Source organism: Neoarius graeffei, chromosome 5, assembly GCF_027579695.1.
Source record: "Neoarius graeffei isolate fNeoGra1 chromosome 5, fNeoGra1.pri, whole genome shotgun sequence".
In the NCBI taxonomy this organism is placed as follows: domain Eukaryota; kingdom Metazoa; phylum Chordata; class Actinopteri; order Siluriformes; family Ariidae; genus Neoarius; species Neoarius graeffei.
The window spans coordinates 28,945,328-28,963,497 of NC_083573.1; the positions used below are offsets into that span (position 1 = coordinate 28,945,328).

The 18,170-nt window shown below is 39.1% G+C and overlaps 1 protein-coding gene across 2 annotated transcripts in view; it reads left to right on the forward strand.

Moving 5' to 3' along the window:
- pbxip1b (pre-B-cell leukemia homeobox interacting protein 1b) overlaps positions 1-18,170 on the forward strand; it is a 39,611-nt gene that overhangs the window by 17,554 nt on the left and 3,887 nt on the right. The window contains exons 5-9 of one of the 2 annotated variants that reach the window (XM_060921465.1): positions 5,351-5,578; positions 5,679-5,702; positions 13,628-13,674; positions 17,673-17,789; positions 17,903-18,170. In XM_060921465.1, coding sequence (XP_060777448.1) covers positions 5,351-5,578; positions 5,679-5,702; positions 13,628-13,674; positions 17,673-17,789; positions 17,903-18,170 — 684 coding nt within the window. The remainder of the gene's footprint in view (positions 1-5,350; positions 5,579-5,678; positions 5,703-13,627; positions 13,675-17,672; positions 17,790-17,902) is intronic. The other variant, XM_060921466.1, reaches the window with a different exon arrangement.

Consider the following 18,170-nt stretch of genomic DNA (forward strand, 5'->3'; position numbering starts at 1 on the left):
TATTAGGCAGCAAGACAACAGTCAGTTCTTGAAGTTGATGTGTCGGAACCAGGAAAAATGGGCAAGCGTAAAAAATAGAAAACTGAATTTGAGGAGAAAATTACTGAATACTAGTGAAATTATCTTGCTGCATGGACAGATATTTTTACTTGATAAGACATCTTAGAATAAGTTGGTTGCAATCTAGAACTACAGTGGTGCTTGAAAGTTTGTGAACCCTTTAGAATTTTCTATATTTCTGCATAAATACAGTATGACCTAAAACATCATCAGATTTTCACACAAGTCCTAAAAGTAGATAAAGAGAACCCAGTTAAACAAATGAGACAAAAATATTATACTTGGTCATTTATTTATTGAGGAAAATTATCCAATATTACATATCTGTGAGTGGCAAAAGTATGTGAACCCCTAGGATTAGCAGTTAATTTGAAGGTGAAATTAGAGTCAGGTGTTTTCAATCAATGGGATGACAATCAGGTGTGAGTGGGCACCCTGTTTTATTTAAAGAACAGGGATCTATCAAAGTCTGATCTTCACAACACATGTTTGTGGAAGTGTATCATGGCACGAACAAAGGAGATTTCTGAGGACCTCAGAAAAAGTGTTGTTGATGATCATCAAGCTGGAAAAGGTTACAAAACCATCTCTAAAGAGTTTGGACTCCACCAATCCACAGTCAGACAGATTGTGTACAAATGGAGGAAATTCAAGACCATTGTTACCCTCCCCAGGAGTGGTCGACCAACACAGATCACTCCAAGAGCAAGGCGTGTAATAGTTGGCGAAGTCACAAAGGACCCCCGGGTAACTTCTAAGCAACTGAAGGCCTCTCTCACATTGGCTAATGTTAATGTTCATGAGTCCACCATCAGGAGGACACTGAACAACAGTGGTGTGCATGGCAGGGTTGCAAGGAGAAAGCCACTGCTCTCCAAAAAGAACATTGCTGCTCGTCTGCAGTTTGCTAAAGATCACGTGGACAAGCCAGAAGGCTATTGGGAAAATTTTTTGTGGACGGATGAGACCAAAATGGAAATTTTGGTTTAAATGAGAAGCGTTATGTTTGGAGAAAGGAAAACACTGCATTCCAGCATAAGAACCTTATCCCATCTGTGAAACATGGTGGTGGTAGTATCATGGTTTAAGTCTGTTTTGCTGCATCTTGGCCAGGACAACTTGCCATCATTGATGGAACAATGAATTCTGAATTATACCAGCGAATTCTAAAGGAAAATGTCAGGACATCGGTCTATGAACTGAATCTCAAGAGAAGGTGGGTCATGCAGCAAGACAACGACCCTAAGCACACAAGTCGTTCTACCAAAGAATGGTTAAAGAAGAATAAAGTTAATGTTGTGGAATGGCCAAGTCAAAGTCCTGACCTTAATCCAATCGAAATGTTGTGGAAGGACCTGAAGCGAGCAGTTCATGTGAGGAAACCCACTAACATCCCAGAGTTGAAGCTGTTCTGTACGGAGGAACGGGCTAAAATTCCTCCAAGCCGGTGTGCAGGACTGATCAACAGTTACCAGAAACGTTTAATTGCAGTTATTGCTGCACAAGGGGGTCACACCAGATACTGAAAGCAAAGGTTCACATACTTTTGCCACTCACAGATATGTAATATTGGATCGTTTTCCCCAGTAAATAAATGACTCATTTGTTTAACTGGGTTCTCTTCATCTACTTTTAGGACTTGTGTGAAAATCTGATGATGTTTAAGGTCATATTTATGCAGAAATGTAGAAAATTCTAAAGGGTTCACAAACTTTCAAGCACCACTGTAGGTTTAATAATCTTAGAATTGATGTCTCCTATTCTAATAGGAAATGCTAGATCGTTTCGACTATTTTCAAAATATCTTAAGAAGAAGAAACCTTTATTTGTCACATGCACCCTTCAAGCACAGTGAAATTCATCCTCTGCACACCAGAGCGCCCGGGGAGCAGTCAGGTCCATTGCTCAAGGGCACTTCAGCCCAAGGCCGCCCCACGTCAACCTAACTGCATGTCTTTTGGATTGTGGGGGAAACCGGAGCACCCGGAGGAAACCCACGCAGACACGGGGAGAACATGCAAACTCCACTCAGAAAGGCCCTCACCGGCCGCTGGGTTCGAACCCAGAACCTTCTTGCCGTGAGGCAACCGTGCTAACCACTACACCATCATGAAGCCACTTTTTCACTTGCTAAGATATATAATTTTTTGCAGTGTAAGGATCTGAGCAATGATCTGTCTATCCCACCCCTTGACAGGTGCCATTGTAATAAGATAATGCTATTTACATAACCTTTCCGTGGTTTTAACGTTATGGCTGGTGTGTGTGTAAGATACTTAGTCAGTGTGGCCATTACTGATGCTTCAGGAATATGTTACTGAAATACAAACACAAATCTGTATTGTGCTTTAAACTGATACTGGCATTTTCCTCCTGGACACTGCATTTTGACCGATAATGCAAACAAGGGACGTGAACTGTAGAAGAAAAGAGTTTTCGTAGCTTAAAGTCACACACCACCTTTAATTGTTGGATTTTAGTGTTTACTGGGAAATTAGCATGACTAGTGTTTGTTCTTGTCAAAGTGCGAAGGGAGGAGGTGATTTGTCTAATTTGTGGAAAATATTATTCATTAGGAACGGAGTGCTAACACAACATAGATGCTCACCAGCCGCTTTAATAAGTCTGCTCATTCATTCAATTATCTAATCAGCCAATCATGTGCATACATGTCAATCAAACCTGTATAACCAATTTCCAAAATCCTTATTTCCCTTATAAAATCCTTATAAGATGCAAATTAAGATAATGTACCTAAAATTTGAATGATAATTAACAATGATATATCCCTGTTACTTTTTATTCAATATTAATAACAATAAACCTTCAGAATGAATACAAAACTCCAATGTTTGACAAAAACAAAGTGTCACTCTAATGTTCTGAATTGTACTCCATGACAGCTTTTTTAGCACTCTGCACCAATACCTCACTAGGCTGCATGTCACAGCAAGTGTCTGTGTTGCTCTTACACTGCAGTAGGCCAGGTCAGTGTGTCTGCATTCAGGTTCTTTCTGCTCTCTGTGTGTATCTTCCTGACTTGAGAGAAAACTCTCACAGTCAGCATTACTGTGGGGTAAACAGAGCACTGCCTAACTTGAACTAAAACGCCCACTACCTTGTGTTTTCTGTCTTTTCCAGTTGTTGGCATATCAGTTTTTGAGCGCGCAAATACTGTCATCAGTGGCTGATTTTGCCTTTGGCTTGCATTCCACTGATGTAGTTTCGATTTGAAATGTTCTTTCACATCATACACTCCCGATGCCGCAACTTTGTCATGCACACACAGTGTGCAGTGTGCGTATTCTTCGTTTTTTGGAGGCTGCCGGTTGGATTATGCCATTGCAAAGGTCCTTCCATTCAGGGAGAAACCTACCGCTGTATTGTGTTTTGAATTTCTTTGCCGGAGTGCCCATTCAGAATCTTTTCAGTCGCTATTGAAAGTCGCTGAGGTGGAAATACAGTTTTCAAACAAAATGTTACTTCACGGTTGGCGGGATTCTCACAATGCGGTGTGCGCATGATCAGAAGCAGAACGAAGTCTCGCTACCACAAGATAACGCGCGATTTCATAAGACTCTTTACTGGCTGTGTTGCAAGGATGGACGGCGGTGGAGCAGACAGAGAGCCGGAAAACTTCTTCCTCCAAAAATATTTTTTTTTATTTTTTCTATTTTCAAAACTTTTCTTAAAATAGTGCAAATATTTTACAGTGCACCAACCAAAGGTTCAAATTGCCAAAAAGAAAACTATACAAACAAAATAAGAAGACACAAAAATAAAGAGGCTTCAAGTTTGCCAGACTAAATTAAAAAGACCCTGAACAAAACTATTAGTCAGCCAAACCCCAGTACCTTCAAACAAGCCGTTCCAACCACAACTGAGGCTCTGGAGCTACTGCAGAGCTTACATACCCGCAGCCCCTCCCACAGCTGAGCCCAAATTGCAAAATTAATCAATCAACTAAATAATGACATCCTAAATACAAAATAACAATGTAAAGAAACAAACACAAAATATACAAACATCCAAAATAATTTTCTTTACCCAAAAACCCTTCAGTGCATAGTAAAATACGTTTCCCCAACACCAGTAAAACACCCCCGTTAAAATAGTCCGTTCTACCAAACACCCGCGAAACCCCTCCATAACAAGCCAATGGTACAGTCCCTCAGTTTCTCGCAACAAACAGGAAGTATGTGGAGCTCGCGTGATGAGTTACTGAAAACTGTTTTGTGTTATAAAAATGCTAAAACTAAATAAACTTGACGTTAGAAATAACCAGTTTGTACGTGTGTTTCCTAGACCAGAGACAGTGCTTAACAGATGGGAGATGAAAATGCTTAGAAATGTGTGATGCGTTTTACATACGAGTGGAGCCAAACAAATGTTACTAGAATGCCGGTAGGCCTTTCCCTGCACTCGCAACAAATGCTGCTCTCGTTAGAAACTATGGCAAACGGTGGAGTATGAAATGCTTGAAAACCAGTAATACCCATACAGAAAACAGTAATGGAAATGAAGTGCAACTCACAGCGACAGGTCAGCCAAGATGTTTGAACGTTGCTGGCAGATTGCTGCCTGTGCGCTTGCGTGAGAGAGGTGCGTGTGTGAAGGTGTGCGTGCGCAAGCGTCACGGCTCACTCCGTGACAGGCTGTCTGTGCTTTCTGTGGTGTACAGTATGTTTGTAAATGTTATGCGCTCTTTTATCATCGTGGGAATTGATTATAGCTCTAAATAAATATTGAAGTTTTTTTAAAGAATCCGTATAACTTTATTTGTACGCCCGTATACTACGTTTATTGAATCAAATCCGTATAAAATACGGACATTCCGTATAGGTTGACATGTATGCATGTGGCAGCAGTGAAATACATAAAATGTTACCTGAAGGAGGTCTGAGGAGAGGAGACAGACTGGATGAAGCTGACAGGAAGTCTACAGTTAGGCAAGTAACCACTCTTACAGCTGTGCTGAGCAAAAAAGCATCTCGGAATGCACATCACGTTGAACCTTGAGGTAGATGGGCTACAGCAGCAGAAGGTGACTTCCTGTCAGCTCGAATCACTCTGGCTGTTTATTCTCCTCTGCCTTTTGTCATCAATAGGGTCCCCCCCCCACACACACACACACCTTCTGTTGCCTTTCTCTGCTGCCACGTGATAGGCCGATTTTAGATAATTACTCCTAATGATGTCACTGATGTCAAAGGTGTTCCTAATAATGTGAGTGGTGAGTGTATGGTACTTTAGAATACTTGCAGCATAAAGTGTGTCTCTTTCCATGCAGATTATAAGCCAGAAGAGAAGGTGAATGAGGGTGATGGACTAAGAAGGAGGAATGTCTCTGTCCTGACACCTTTGTACCATCGGGATGAGGAGGAAGAGGAGGAAGAGGGTGAGGAACAGCAGTTCAGACATCCACAGAGAGGAGGAGAAGGAGACATCGGGTTCACCTTGAACAAGTGCATTTTTGGAGCACTCCTCCTTCTAGGCCTGGGTACCATATTCTTCTCTGGTAAATATTTAACATGGAATGCAGACTCTCTTCTATAAACCATGAATATTTCCTGGTTGAGTTAAAGGGCTTGCTGAGACAGGGCTGTATTATTCTGCAGGTGTTCTCATGGACCTGGATGATGGTAGGTAGTGTGTGCGTGTGTGTGTAAGCGATTGTGTAAATTATAAGGAGAGAGTGGCTGAATGGAATGATTTAAGTGTAATGCATGTCTGTGATTTTCACTCAGAAGTTATTTTTGATTAGAGATTGATGGGTAATGATCAATTTGAGTGGCATGTTGCTGAAGATGGGCGACTCTTCAGTTTCTGTGTGCATGAACGAAGTGTAAGAAAATGGAACAGTTCGTGTGAGTAAGCACTGCGTTTTGTTTTTCCAAGTAAAATATCACTACGTACAGAGCGGCGAAAAAAGGAGTAAAAAACGGTGTCGAGTCAGGTGTTGGGCCATCATAGACCACTGCCACTCTTCCTAATGAAATGTCCTTAGTTGGTGTTTTGATGGTGTATCTAAACACAAAGCTCAAATTGGGTTGAGCTCTGGTGAATGTGAAGGCCATTGCATATGATTTTAAAATTTTTCATCCTCATCAGATCATTCAGTAAGCCCTCGGGCCCTGTGTATGAGGACATGATGTGGGGATGTTATCATTCCAGAAGAAACCAGTCCCTGCATTGACCTTCTTAGTCACCAAAGAGCTGGAGCTGTTCTGTTTTTTCTTACATGTCACACTAATGCACAACAACTTGCTTACTAACGTTTTTCATAGAGCTAAACGCAGATATTACTTTTGCCAGGCGACCAATTATTTTGACTGAAGCTCATGTTATCTGGCCACAATGATCAGTCCTTTTTCAAAATGATCTTCTCTCCTGCCATCTAGATCCAAAATCAGTCAACTGGGCCTGCTTAGCATTTTTATGCATGCCATAATGCATGGCAGGGTTTTAATTGCTGGATTTTTCAATTATTTGCCAAACATTTATTTGCAACCCCGATTCCAAAAAAGTTGGGACAAAGCACAAATTGTAAATAAAACGGAATGCAATGATGTTTCAAAATTCCATATTTTATTCAGAATAGAACATAGATGACACATCACATTTTCTCAGTTTAAACATTTATCATTTAAAGAGAAAAATTAGGTGATTTTTAAATTTCACGACAACAACACATCTCAAAAAAGTTGGGACAAGGCCATGTTTCCCACTGTGAGACATCCCCTTTTCTCTTTACAACAGTCTGTAAACGTCTGGGGACTGAGGAGACAAGTTGCTCAAGTTTAGGGATAGGAATGTTAACCCATTCTTGTCTAATGTAGGATTCTAGTAGCTCAACTGTCTTAGGTCTTTTTTGTTGTATCTTCCGTTTTATGATGCACCAAATGTTTTCTATGGGTGAAAGATCTGGACTGCAGGCTGGCCAGTTCAGTACCCGGACCCTTCTTCTACGCAGCCATGATGCTGTAATTGATGCAGTATGTGGTTTGGCATTGTCATGTTGGAAAATGCAAGGTCTTCCCTGAAAGAAACGTCGTCTGGATGGGAGCATATGTTGCTCTAGAACCTGGATATACCTTTCAGCATTGATGGTGTCTTTCCAGATGTGTAAGCTGCCCATGCCACACACACTAATGCAACCCCATACCATCAGAGATGCAGGCTTCTGAACTGAGCGCTGATAACAACTTGGGTCGTCCTTTTCCTCTTTAGTCCGAATGACACGCCGTCCCTGATTTCCATAAAGAACTTCAAATTTTGATTCGTCTGACCACAGAACAGTTTTCCACTTTGCCACAGTCCATTTTAAATGAGCCTTGGCCCAGAGAAGACGTCTGCGCTTCTGGATCATGTTTAGATACGGCTTCTTCTTTGAACTATAGAGTTTTAGCTGGCAACGGCAGATGGCACGGTGAATTGTGTTCACAGATAATGTTCTCTGGAAATATTCCTGAGCCCATTTTGTGATTTCCAATACAGAAGCATGCCTGTATGTGATGCAGTGCCGTCTAAGGGCCCGAAGATCACGGGCACCCAGTATGGTTTTCCGGCCTTGACCCTTATGCACAGAGATTCTTCCAGATTCTCTGAATCTTTTTGATGATATTATGCACTGTAGATGATATGTTCAAACTCTTTGCAGTTTTACACTGTCGAACTCCTTTCTGATATTGCTCCACTGTTTGTCGGCGCAGAATTAGGGGGATTGGTGATCCTCTTCCCATCTTTACTTCTGAGAGCCGCTGCCACTCCAAGATGCTCTTTTTATACCCAGTCATGTTAATGACCTATTGCCAATTGACCTAATGAGTTGCAATTTGGTCCTCCTCCTTTTTTGTACCTTTAACTTTTCCAGCCTCTTATTGCCCCGTCCCATTTTTTTTGAGATGTGTTGCTGTCATGAAATTTCAAATGAGCCAATATTTGGCATGAAATTTCAAAATGTCTCACTTTCGACATTTGATATGTTGTCTATGTTCTATTGCGAATACAATATCAGTTTTTGAGATTTGTAAATTATTGCATTCCATTTTTATTTACAATTTGTACTTTGTCCCAACTTTTTTGGAATCGGGGTTGTAATATCAGGAATGATTCTTGTGTTTTATATAAATATAATTTGGTATTCAGTATAAATTTGACACCTTCAATATACAGTACCAGTCAAAAGTTTGGACACAGCTACTCATTCATAGGTTTTTCTCTATTTTGGCGGCTGTTCTACAATGAAGAACAGTATCTTAACCAGCTTCATGAGGTAGTCACCTGGAATGCTTTTCAGTTAACAAGTGTGCCTTGTCAAAAGTTAATTGGTGCAATTTCTTGCCACCTTAATGCATTTGAGATCAAATAGTAAATAATAATACAGTAAATAGCCATGTTCCACAACTGTAATAATCCATATTATGTCAAGAACCGCTCAACTAAGTAAAGAGAAATGACATCCATCATTACTTTTTAAAACATGAAGTAACTTTTTTTTTTTTTAAATTATTAAAAATAAAGAAAAAAAAAATCATTAAATTAGGTGTGTCCAAACTTTTGACTGGTATTAAACACTTCTAGCAGCCAAATGTTAAACAGCTACATTTAAGTTATTCCACGAAATCAAGTTGTACATGAGCTGATGACTGACGAGGCGCATAGCACCGAGTTGTCTATAAGCCATGTACAACAAGATTGAGTGGAATAACTTCCCACCCCCCAAAAAAAAAAAATCCACTGGATTTTGAGAAGTGGAGCATTTTTAATTTTTGCAAATTCAATTAATAAAAACTTCATGCAAAACATCTGACAAAATTATTTCCACTTAGTATGTAAACAAACCGGCAAAATGACAGTAGCAATTTGTGAAAAACGTTATAATAATTCTTGAAAAATAAAGTTTTTACCATCAAATATTTTTAATCCATTTGTTTTGAGGTTTTCTTTTTGAATAGAGTTTTTATTTCGTCCTCGGTTGGCTCAGTAACACGTGCCGCCATTATTTTGTTGTTGTTCTTCTTTAGAGGGGTTTTTTTTTTTTTTTTGGGGCGGTTTGCAAACCAACTTGAAGGTGCATTACCGCCACTGACTGGGCTGGAGTGTGGAACAAAAGATACTGGGGGGGACTATATTATTTTAGCTATTCCTGTTTCTTTTTAATACTTGATAACAAAGCTGCCATTTTGTTTTTCTCTAATCATAGTATATGAGCTGATATCCTAGTAGTAGAGTAGCCAATCAGAGTGCGCGATTGCTCATATCCAGTGAATGTGAATAGAATGTGATATTCCTCCATCACATCCAGTGGTTTTAAGAGTTGTCAGCATGAATGTATATAACTAAAGTATCACTCTAAATTGTACAGTACAAAAAAGTAAACCTCTTGTCAGTGTAAAAGGTCTAACAGAAACTTGACGAGGGCGGCACAGTGGTGTAGTGGTTGGCGCTGGCGCCTCACAGCAAGAGTGGCCGGCGAGGGCCTTTCTGTGTGGAGTTTGCATGTTCTCCCCGTGTCCGCGTGGGTTTCCTCCGGGTGCTCCGGTTTCCCCCACAGTCCAAAGACATGCAGGTTCGGTTAACTGGTGACTCTAAATTGACCGTAGGTGTGAATGTGAGTGTGAATGGTTGTCTGTGTCTATGTGTCAGCCCTGTGATGACCTGGCGACTTGTCCAGGGTGTACCCCGCCTTTCGCCCGTAGTCATCTGGGATAGGCTCCAGCTTGCCTGCGACCCTGTAGAACAGGATAAAGCAGCTAGAGATAATGAGATGAGAAACTTGATGAATCAACCATGTTCACCATGTGATGTACTGTGGAGAGCATGAACAAAAAGTATTGTTTTTTCAAGAAGTTAGTGACAAGTGAAGGAAAAACACTCAGGCTTGGAAGTACACCTACTTTGTATCTCCAGGCACTGGACTTTTTTTTTTTTATGAAGTATACATCCATATAGCTGCATTTTGTGGTTTTACAATTAGTCACTATATCCTGTCTGTTGCAACACACCTTCGTTAATTCACCTCTTCCCCATTAACTTGTGGAAAGGGATATTATTTAGCTGGCAGACAAACTTTTCACTTGTAAATTGAAAACAGTCCAGCATCCAAAAATATGCCGCAGCAGTTTTGTCATCAGAAATAAAACGATGAAGGGATGGGTGATGACTAACCACTCTGGCCACTTTAGCACACATTTGTGTTAAACAGAAACACTTGTATACTAGGGCTGTAACGATATGCAAATCGAAATCGCGATACGCAGAGCCACGATCCGTATCGCGATACAAGAAGGCAGAATCGCGGTACACCCTTTCAAACTTCTCCTCAGCCCCAAAACAGAGGCGCTTCCAAACTTCAATTTATGAATACTTTTACTTTTTATTTAAATTACATTTTAAACTTACTTAAATTACTTTTTTTTTATATCTATTAGTAAGTCGTTTTTTCGCCGACCTGCGACAATCTTCTGCGAGTCACGCAACATCCTCACTCGCCACTGGCAGAGCATTCATTTCTTTTAAGCGGTCGCCATTCTGGTTGCGACGCGGGGAGCGAATCTGTAAACAAGCAGCTCATTGGCTGGCTAGGTGTGCCACAAGCCAATCACAATCACTTGACCGGAAAGGCATGCAGTGTTGCCAGATTGGGCGGGTTTAGGTGCTTTTTGGCTGGTTTTGAACATATTTTGGGGTGGAAAACGTTAGCAATATCTGGCAACACTGAAGGCATGTCTGCTTGGGCGGAAGCCTTCTGCGGCAGTTACATTTTGACACGCGAGCAATGTTTCACCATAAAAATTCCGTAATTTCCATCTGTTTTCCGCGATCACAGAAAATCATTGGCCCTATGAGAGTGAGACAGTGAGAGAGCCACCCCCCCAAAAAAAAAAATCTTAATGGATTTACACGATTTGGAAAAATGACTTTTTCAGAACCGAAAAAAACAGAGCTTCCGGCTCAACAGTATTATTTTGAGAAATAAAACAATCTTTGGATATACATTTGTTCATTTTTGCATACATATTACTCATTCTCTGCAGTGGTCTGAATTATTTGTTATTAAATAGTTAATGTAAGTAAGTAAATGTTAATAAGTCAAATTTACTACTTTTAAAAAAACATTTTAAAAAAAATTGTGGGCGTATCGAATCGTGGGTCAAAAATCGCGATACGAATTTGAATCGTGAGTTGGGTGTATCGTTACAGCCCTATTGTATACACTTATATCAGCACCTCGCACACTACTATGACACTATCCTACTGATATTATGACTTATAATGGTGTATTATGAATTCTACTCCATCCAGCAGTGGAAAGGGATCAGAGGCTACAAGTTGTGCAAAAGATGGGCTACAGTCAGTAATTGTATACTTCCAGTGTACCTACGTACTTCAGTGTAGTTGTCTAATTATCCAGCACTTTACTGTCTATAGAAACTGTAAAGTAAGGTAAACCTTTTGATCATTTTTCATCACTGTTCATATACATAGTCTGCCTGAATTGCATGAACAAATCATTTGTTGTGGTAACTGGCCTTGTTCATGTACCATAATGTGATAATGACTGACTGTATCTGTGTAAATAAGCGTAAGTGAAGTTCATTTAACTTTAGTTGTTTTCATAACCATGGTCTAGAAATATAGTAGTAGATCCCTAGAAAATATTAACCGGTTGTGCGCAGATATGAAGTTTATCTCCAAGTGGTGAATGTATATTTCACAAGTGAGCATAGCGAACAAGTGAAAATATTTTCACCATGAGAAGGTAAACTTCATATCTTTGCGCAACCGTGTAATGTTCTTTATAATACAGGGCGTTTCAAAAAATTGTATATTATTTGAGATGTAAATATCCCAGAAACTATATAGTCGAGGCAAATTAAATGAGGCTTAATGGTGAGCAATATAAGATTTATTTCTCAAAATTTGAATGAGAAATTCAAAGGTATGCGGATTCCATGAATGATTTCACAAATTTAATATGCGTGCCGTCTGAGACAGACAGCCTTCCTCTTTTTTTAACTTTTTTTTCCATGTCCAAATCCGCATTGCAGTTGGTGCATTTTTAGAGAATCGTCTCATAAATGCACAGTCTTGTTCGAGCGTACTCTAACACACACAACGCCTTTTCTTTTCCAGTGAATGGCATTTCTCTACCTAAAAAGATAAAAACAAAAAACATTTTGACCTGTTTCCGCACATGCTGTTAAACTTTGAGGTCGGTTGAAGGAGAATTGGGAAAGTTATTAGATTGTGAAACGATATCACATATTTTTTGAAACGCCCTGTATATGGACACATCCACACACAACCCCCCCTGCAAGTTAATCAAAAGAATTTTAGCTTTGAACTAGTTGACCATTTTGACAACGCATGTCTAGTCGGCGGGAAAACACTGGGTGTGACATCATCAGAGTGAAAGATTGGGATCTGTCACTTAGATCTGCAATATATTTTGTATGGAAAATGTGAGTTTTTCAACATGAGAAGATGAACTTCATATCTTCAAGCCAATGTGTGATTTTCTTTTTATTATATTGACACATTCACAAAGTCCCCAAATTTATCAAAACAATTCATTTGATTTCTTCACAAGTGGCATTTAGAGATTTGTCACGGTTTTGAATCTCCATTAGGGTGCATCAGTTGCCCTCACTTTCATAAAATCTGATGCATTTTTGTTTGGGTGTTCCTTTTCACCAATAAAGACATCCTGTAAAATTTTTTGACCATATTCAAAAGTCTAATGGTGGCACCATGAGGTTCATTTTTTGCCAAAAAACGCTTATTTTATGTTTTCGCGTAAGGTTTGAATCACAATGTTGGACTCCATTTATTGATTTCTTGTGACCCAGAGATCATGTTAAGAACCTTTGCAAGGAATTGAGAAGCGTTAATGTGATTCATAATACATTTGTATTGTTTAAAAGTAGTTGAACAATGATTCAATGAACAGCTAAAACTCAAACTGTGCTTGATAATATATTTAGAATATGTACTAAAAATGTGTATCTAAGATATTTGGTATACTCTATAAGGTGCCATAATGTTTCGTGAAAAGTGATCGAAATTTTGTCATAAAATAGCAGCTTTTTCCATAACTTTGAGTTCCTGGTGCCACCATTAAACTTTTGAATTTTGTCAAAATATTTCACCCAGTGTGTTTTCTTACCAAAAGGAACATAAAAACAAAAATGCATCATGATCGGAGGGACTTTTCATTCTTGGGGGGCAACTGATGCACCCTAATCTCCATGGCCCAGATGTAGCTTGTATGAAAAATACAAGTGGTATATTTCCCAGTAAAACATACTGCAATTCGTCACACATGAGCTAATCTGGGAAGTACAGAGTATTGACAACAGTTGATTTTTAAAACCAGTTTAACTTTTGCGTGTGTACTTCCTGTATGCATGTTGACTCGCATGTTTAAGACGTTCCTGTATGAGATATACCACCTTAATATTACATGAACCACACAATGATTGAATGTTGTGCTTTATAATAGAGCTCAGTTTATAACTATGTTTTGAAATCCTTTACTAAAATTTTGCTGTCGACTTCTTAGAGGGAGATGCTGATGCCAAGGACCTGAAATACTCAGAAGTAAAAAAGGTTGGTTCTTGTTATTGTTTTCAATCAAGTTTCCTTCAGAAGCCTCATCATTGAGAAACTGCAGTCTAAATGTACTGTTTTGGTCCAAAAGACAGTGGTGTTTTGGGTCTCAAGGGCGTTGCTGTGTGCAAAGTGTCAAGTGGGACAATTCTATAATAATAATAATATTTTTTTAAGATAAACACACATCTTAAGTTACAAACATTTAAACAGCTAAAAACATTAAAATATAGACAAAGCGTGAAAATATATATATATATATATATATATATATATATATATATATATATATATATATATATATAATTTTTTTTTTTTACAAAAGTGCTAAAAATATCCTGTTTACAATTTGTACTTAAAAATGAGTATTTTACATAAGAATTCTTAAATCAATAATTACATTAAGGTGTAAGATATTTGGTTAAAAATGAAAAGAGGAATAAAGACCTCTGAAATATGCTGTTCCTGACCTGCTGTCAACTGCAATCATTTTTGGATCTGAACGTCATGCATCAGATCTCAGATACATATCATATGACCCACGACACTGTTCCCTTAGAAAGAAAGAAAAATCTTGCTTTACACAGAGCCACAGTGCTAAATATTTATTCTGTCACTACACCAGTAAAGCCGTTGCTATTTAGGTGTGTCATAGTGTGTAGTATGTGGTTTGGGATACAGCTGTAATGTGTATTGACTTGTCACTTGCAGCAGTCTGCATAACCTGTGTGGTGGGGAATGTTACACAGTGTTCCATGTCAAGGAGTGTAACTTCCAAATTTTCCCACATCGAACAGCTTTTAATTTCCTGGGGCATATACAGTTAGGTCCATATATACGTATTTGGACACTGACACAAATTTTGTTTTTTTTACCTGTTTACTGAAACATATTCAGGTTAGTTATATAATGGACATAAAGTCCAGACTTTCAGCTTTCATTTGAGGGTATCCACATTAAAATTGGATGAAGGGTTTAGGAGTTTCAGCTCCTTAACATGTGCCACCCTGTTTTTAAAGGGACCAAAAGTAATTGGACAATTGACTCAAAGGCTATTTCATGGGCAGGTGTGGGCAATTCCTTCATTATGTCATTCTCAATTAAGCAGATAAAAGGCCTGGAGTTGATTTGAGGTGTGGTGCTTGCATTTGGAAGATTTTGCTGTGAAGAAAACATGCGGTCAAAGGAGCTCTCCATGCAGGTGAAACAAGCCATCCTTAAGCTGCAAAAACAGAAAAAACCCATCCGAGAAATTGCTACAATATCAGGAGTGGCAAAATCTACAGTTTGGTACATCCTAAGAAAGAAAGCACTGGTGAACTCATCAATGCAAAAAGACCTGGACGCCCACAGAAGACAACAGTGGTGGATGATCGCAGAATAATTTCCATGGTGAAGAGAAACCCCTTCACAACAGCCAGCCAAGTGAACAACACTCTCCAGGAGGTAGGCGTATCAATATCCAAATCTACCATAAAGAGAAGACTGCATGAAAGTAAATACAGAGGGTTCACTGCATGGTGCAAGCCACTCATAAGCCTCAAGAATAAAAAAGCTAGATTGGACTTTGCTAAAAAACATGTAAAAAAGCCAGCACAGTTCTGGAAGAACATTCTTTGGACAGATGAAACCAAGATCAACCTCTATCAGAATGATGGAAAGAAAAAAAGTATGGCGAAGGCGTGGTACAGCTCATGATCCAAAGCATACCACATCATCTGTAAAACACGGCGGAGGCAGTGTGATGGCTTGGGCATGCATGGCTGCCAGTGGCACTGGGTCACTAGCGTTTATTGATGATGTGACACAGGACAGAAGCAGCCGGATGAATTCTGAGGTATTCAGAGACATACTGTGTGCTCAAATCCAGGCAAATGCAGCCAAACTGATTGGTCGGCGTTTCATAATACAGATGGACAATGACCCAAAACATAAAGCCAAAGCAATCCAGGAGTTTATAAAAGCAAAGAAGTGGAATATTCTTGAATAGCCAAGTCAGTCACCTGATCTCAACCCAATTGAGCATGCATTTCACTTGTTAAAGACTAAACTTCAGACAGAAAGGCCCACAAACAAACAGCAACTGAAAACCGCTGCAGTAAAGGCCTGGCAGAGCATTAAAAAGGAGGAAACACAGCGTCTGGTGATGTCCATGAGTTCAAGACTTCAGGCAGTCATTGCCAACAAAGGGTTTTCAACCAAGTATTAGAAATGAGCATTTTATTTACAATTATTTAATTTGTCCAATTACTTTTGAGCCCCTGAAATGAAGGGATTGTGTTTAAAAAATGCTTTAGTTCCTCACATTTTTATGCAATCATTTTGTTCAACCCACTGAATTAAAGCTGAAAGTCTGAAGTTCAACTGCATCTGAATTGTTTTGTTCAAAATTCATTGTGGTAATGTACAGAACCAAAATTAGAAAAATGTTGCCTCTGTCCAAATATTTATGGACCTAACTGTACTTCTGCTTATTTTGCATGGGAAAATTAAATCCACAAATGATTCTAAAATGTCATGCATAGAATTAGGTCACATGGTGTACTTCAGCCATATTTCCCTCGCCCGTGATGGAGTCAGCGGGGTGAGGTATTGTAATCAGTGCGGTTTGTTACTTGCGAAAATTGGAGATTTTTGCAAGTATGTTGATCTGTCCGTTTGTCCATTTGTTTGTTGGTGCTCTAGCGTCATTTCTTGACCAATCTTCATCAAAATGCACAGGACAACTCACTAGGGTCACACAAAGACCTATTAGTTTTTGGTAGGTCAAAGGTCAAGGTCACAAAGGTCAAATCTTGTAAAAACACCTAATCTGCCATAACTTCTGTTTTTGTGATTTTTACAAGTATCGTGCTCTGCAAGACTTTTCATTTGTCTGTCTGTTTGTTTGTGTGTCTGTCTGTTAACAATCTCGCGTCTAGACTTCAAATTTTCAGGGTAGGTGGGCAATGGTCCATAGATTACCTGATTTTAAATTTTGAGGGTAATTGGGTCAAGGTCAAAATTGTGGGGTTTTTTTTTTTGGCGATAACTTTCTTCAAATTCATCATTTTGACTTCAAACCAAAATGTGCATCTTTCAATTCTGCTTCAAACCACGTGCTGCATGATTGGGTAGCTTGGACAGTCTCCGTAGCGGTTAGGAGTTAAAGGTCAAAGTCATCGGTCAAAATAACATTTTCCATTATAACTCAAAAATGGTTGTCGATAGACAGATATTTACTATTATGAGCATATAGGAACTCCCATATGGCCTTTCATTTGGCACCATTATCTTTGACCTTGAGTGACCTTAAAAGGCCAGACTCAAGGTCATGGATTTTCAGAGGCCTATAACTTGAAAACGGTTGATGGTAGATGTATATTTACGTACCATGATCAACTTATAGGAAGTGCTATATGGGCTTTCATTTGGCACCATGATCTTTGACCTTGAGTGACCTTGAAGGGTCAAACTCAAGGTCATGGATTTTCAAAGGGCTATAACTTTAAAATGGTAAATGATAGCCAGATGTTTACCATTATCAACTTTTATAGGAAGTCCCATATGGGCTTTCAGTTGCTGCCATGACCTTTGACCTTGAATGACTTTTTGAAATGTCAAGGTCATGGATTTTCATAGGCCTATAACCTGACAGCTGATGATTGAGAAATATTACCATTTATCAACATACGGGACTACCTATATGGGCTTTCATTTAGCACCATGAACATTGACCTTGAGTGACCTTTAAATGTCAAACTGAAGGTCATGGATTCACCTTGTAAAGTGAATTGGCCAGACTTGTAAAATTGAGTCAGTATCAAAAGCACTAAAATAAGTGCTGCCGGGTGAGGGTTTTTTTTTGCCTGGCAAAACTTTTTTTTTTTTTTTTTTAAATATTTAAAAAGTTTATCCTATCAAACCTGCTGGAATATTCTGCTGATAATGTACTTGCCAACAATGATGGGTGAAAGTTTTAAACAGCAAGGAAACTGATGTATCTTTGTGTGTGTTAGGAGTGGTTGAATCCTGATGCGCAAGGAGACACATCTGGAGGTGTCCAGCCACCAGAAATACTGGACAAACTGGCCAAGGAGAACCAGCAAATTGCAAGCTTACAGGCACAGATTCAGGTAGTTTCATGTCTCTTATTTATTTATTTATTGGTCTAGTTTTGAATGTTTTATGTATTTATTTTTTGCATATTCTACATTTATTTTCCAATTTTATTTCTTTTTAAACAAAGGAACAGGAAGCAGAATTAAAGGCTGCACAACTGCAAGTGGAAGAAGGCACCAAGGAGAGGCTGAGGAGGGAGGAGCTGGAAGCAGAAAACCAGAAGATAAGAGGAGAGTTGGATAAACTGCCTGCCCTTCAGAAGGAGTATGAGCAAGAGAGCGAAAGGGTAAAGAAAGAGAGTGAGAGAGTAAATAAGGAGCTTGAAGCACTGCCAGCTATGCAGAAAGAGCTGGAGCATCTAAGAGAGAAAGTTACAGAGCTCAGTCAGAGTACAG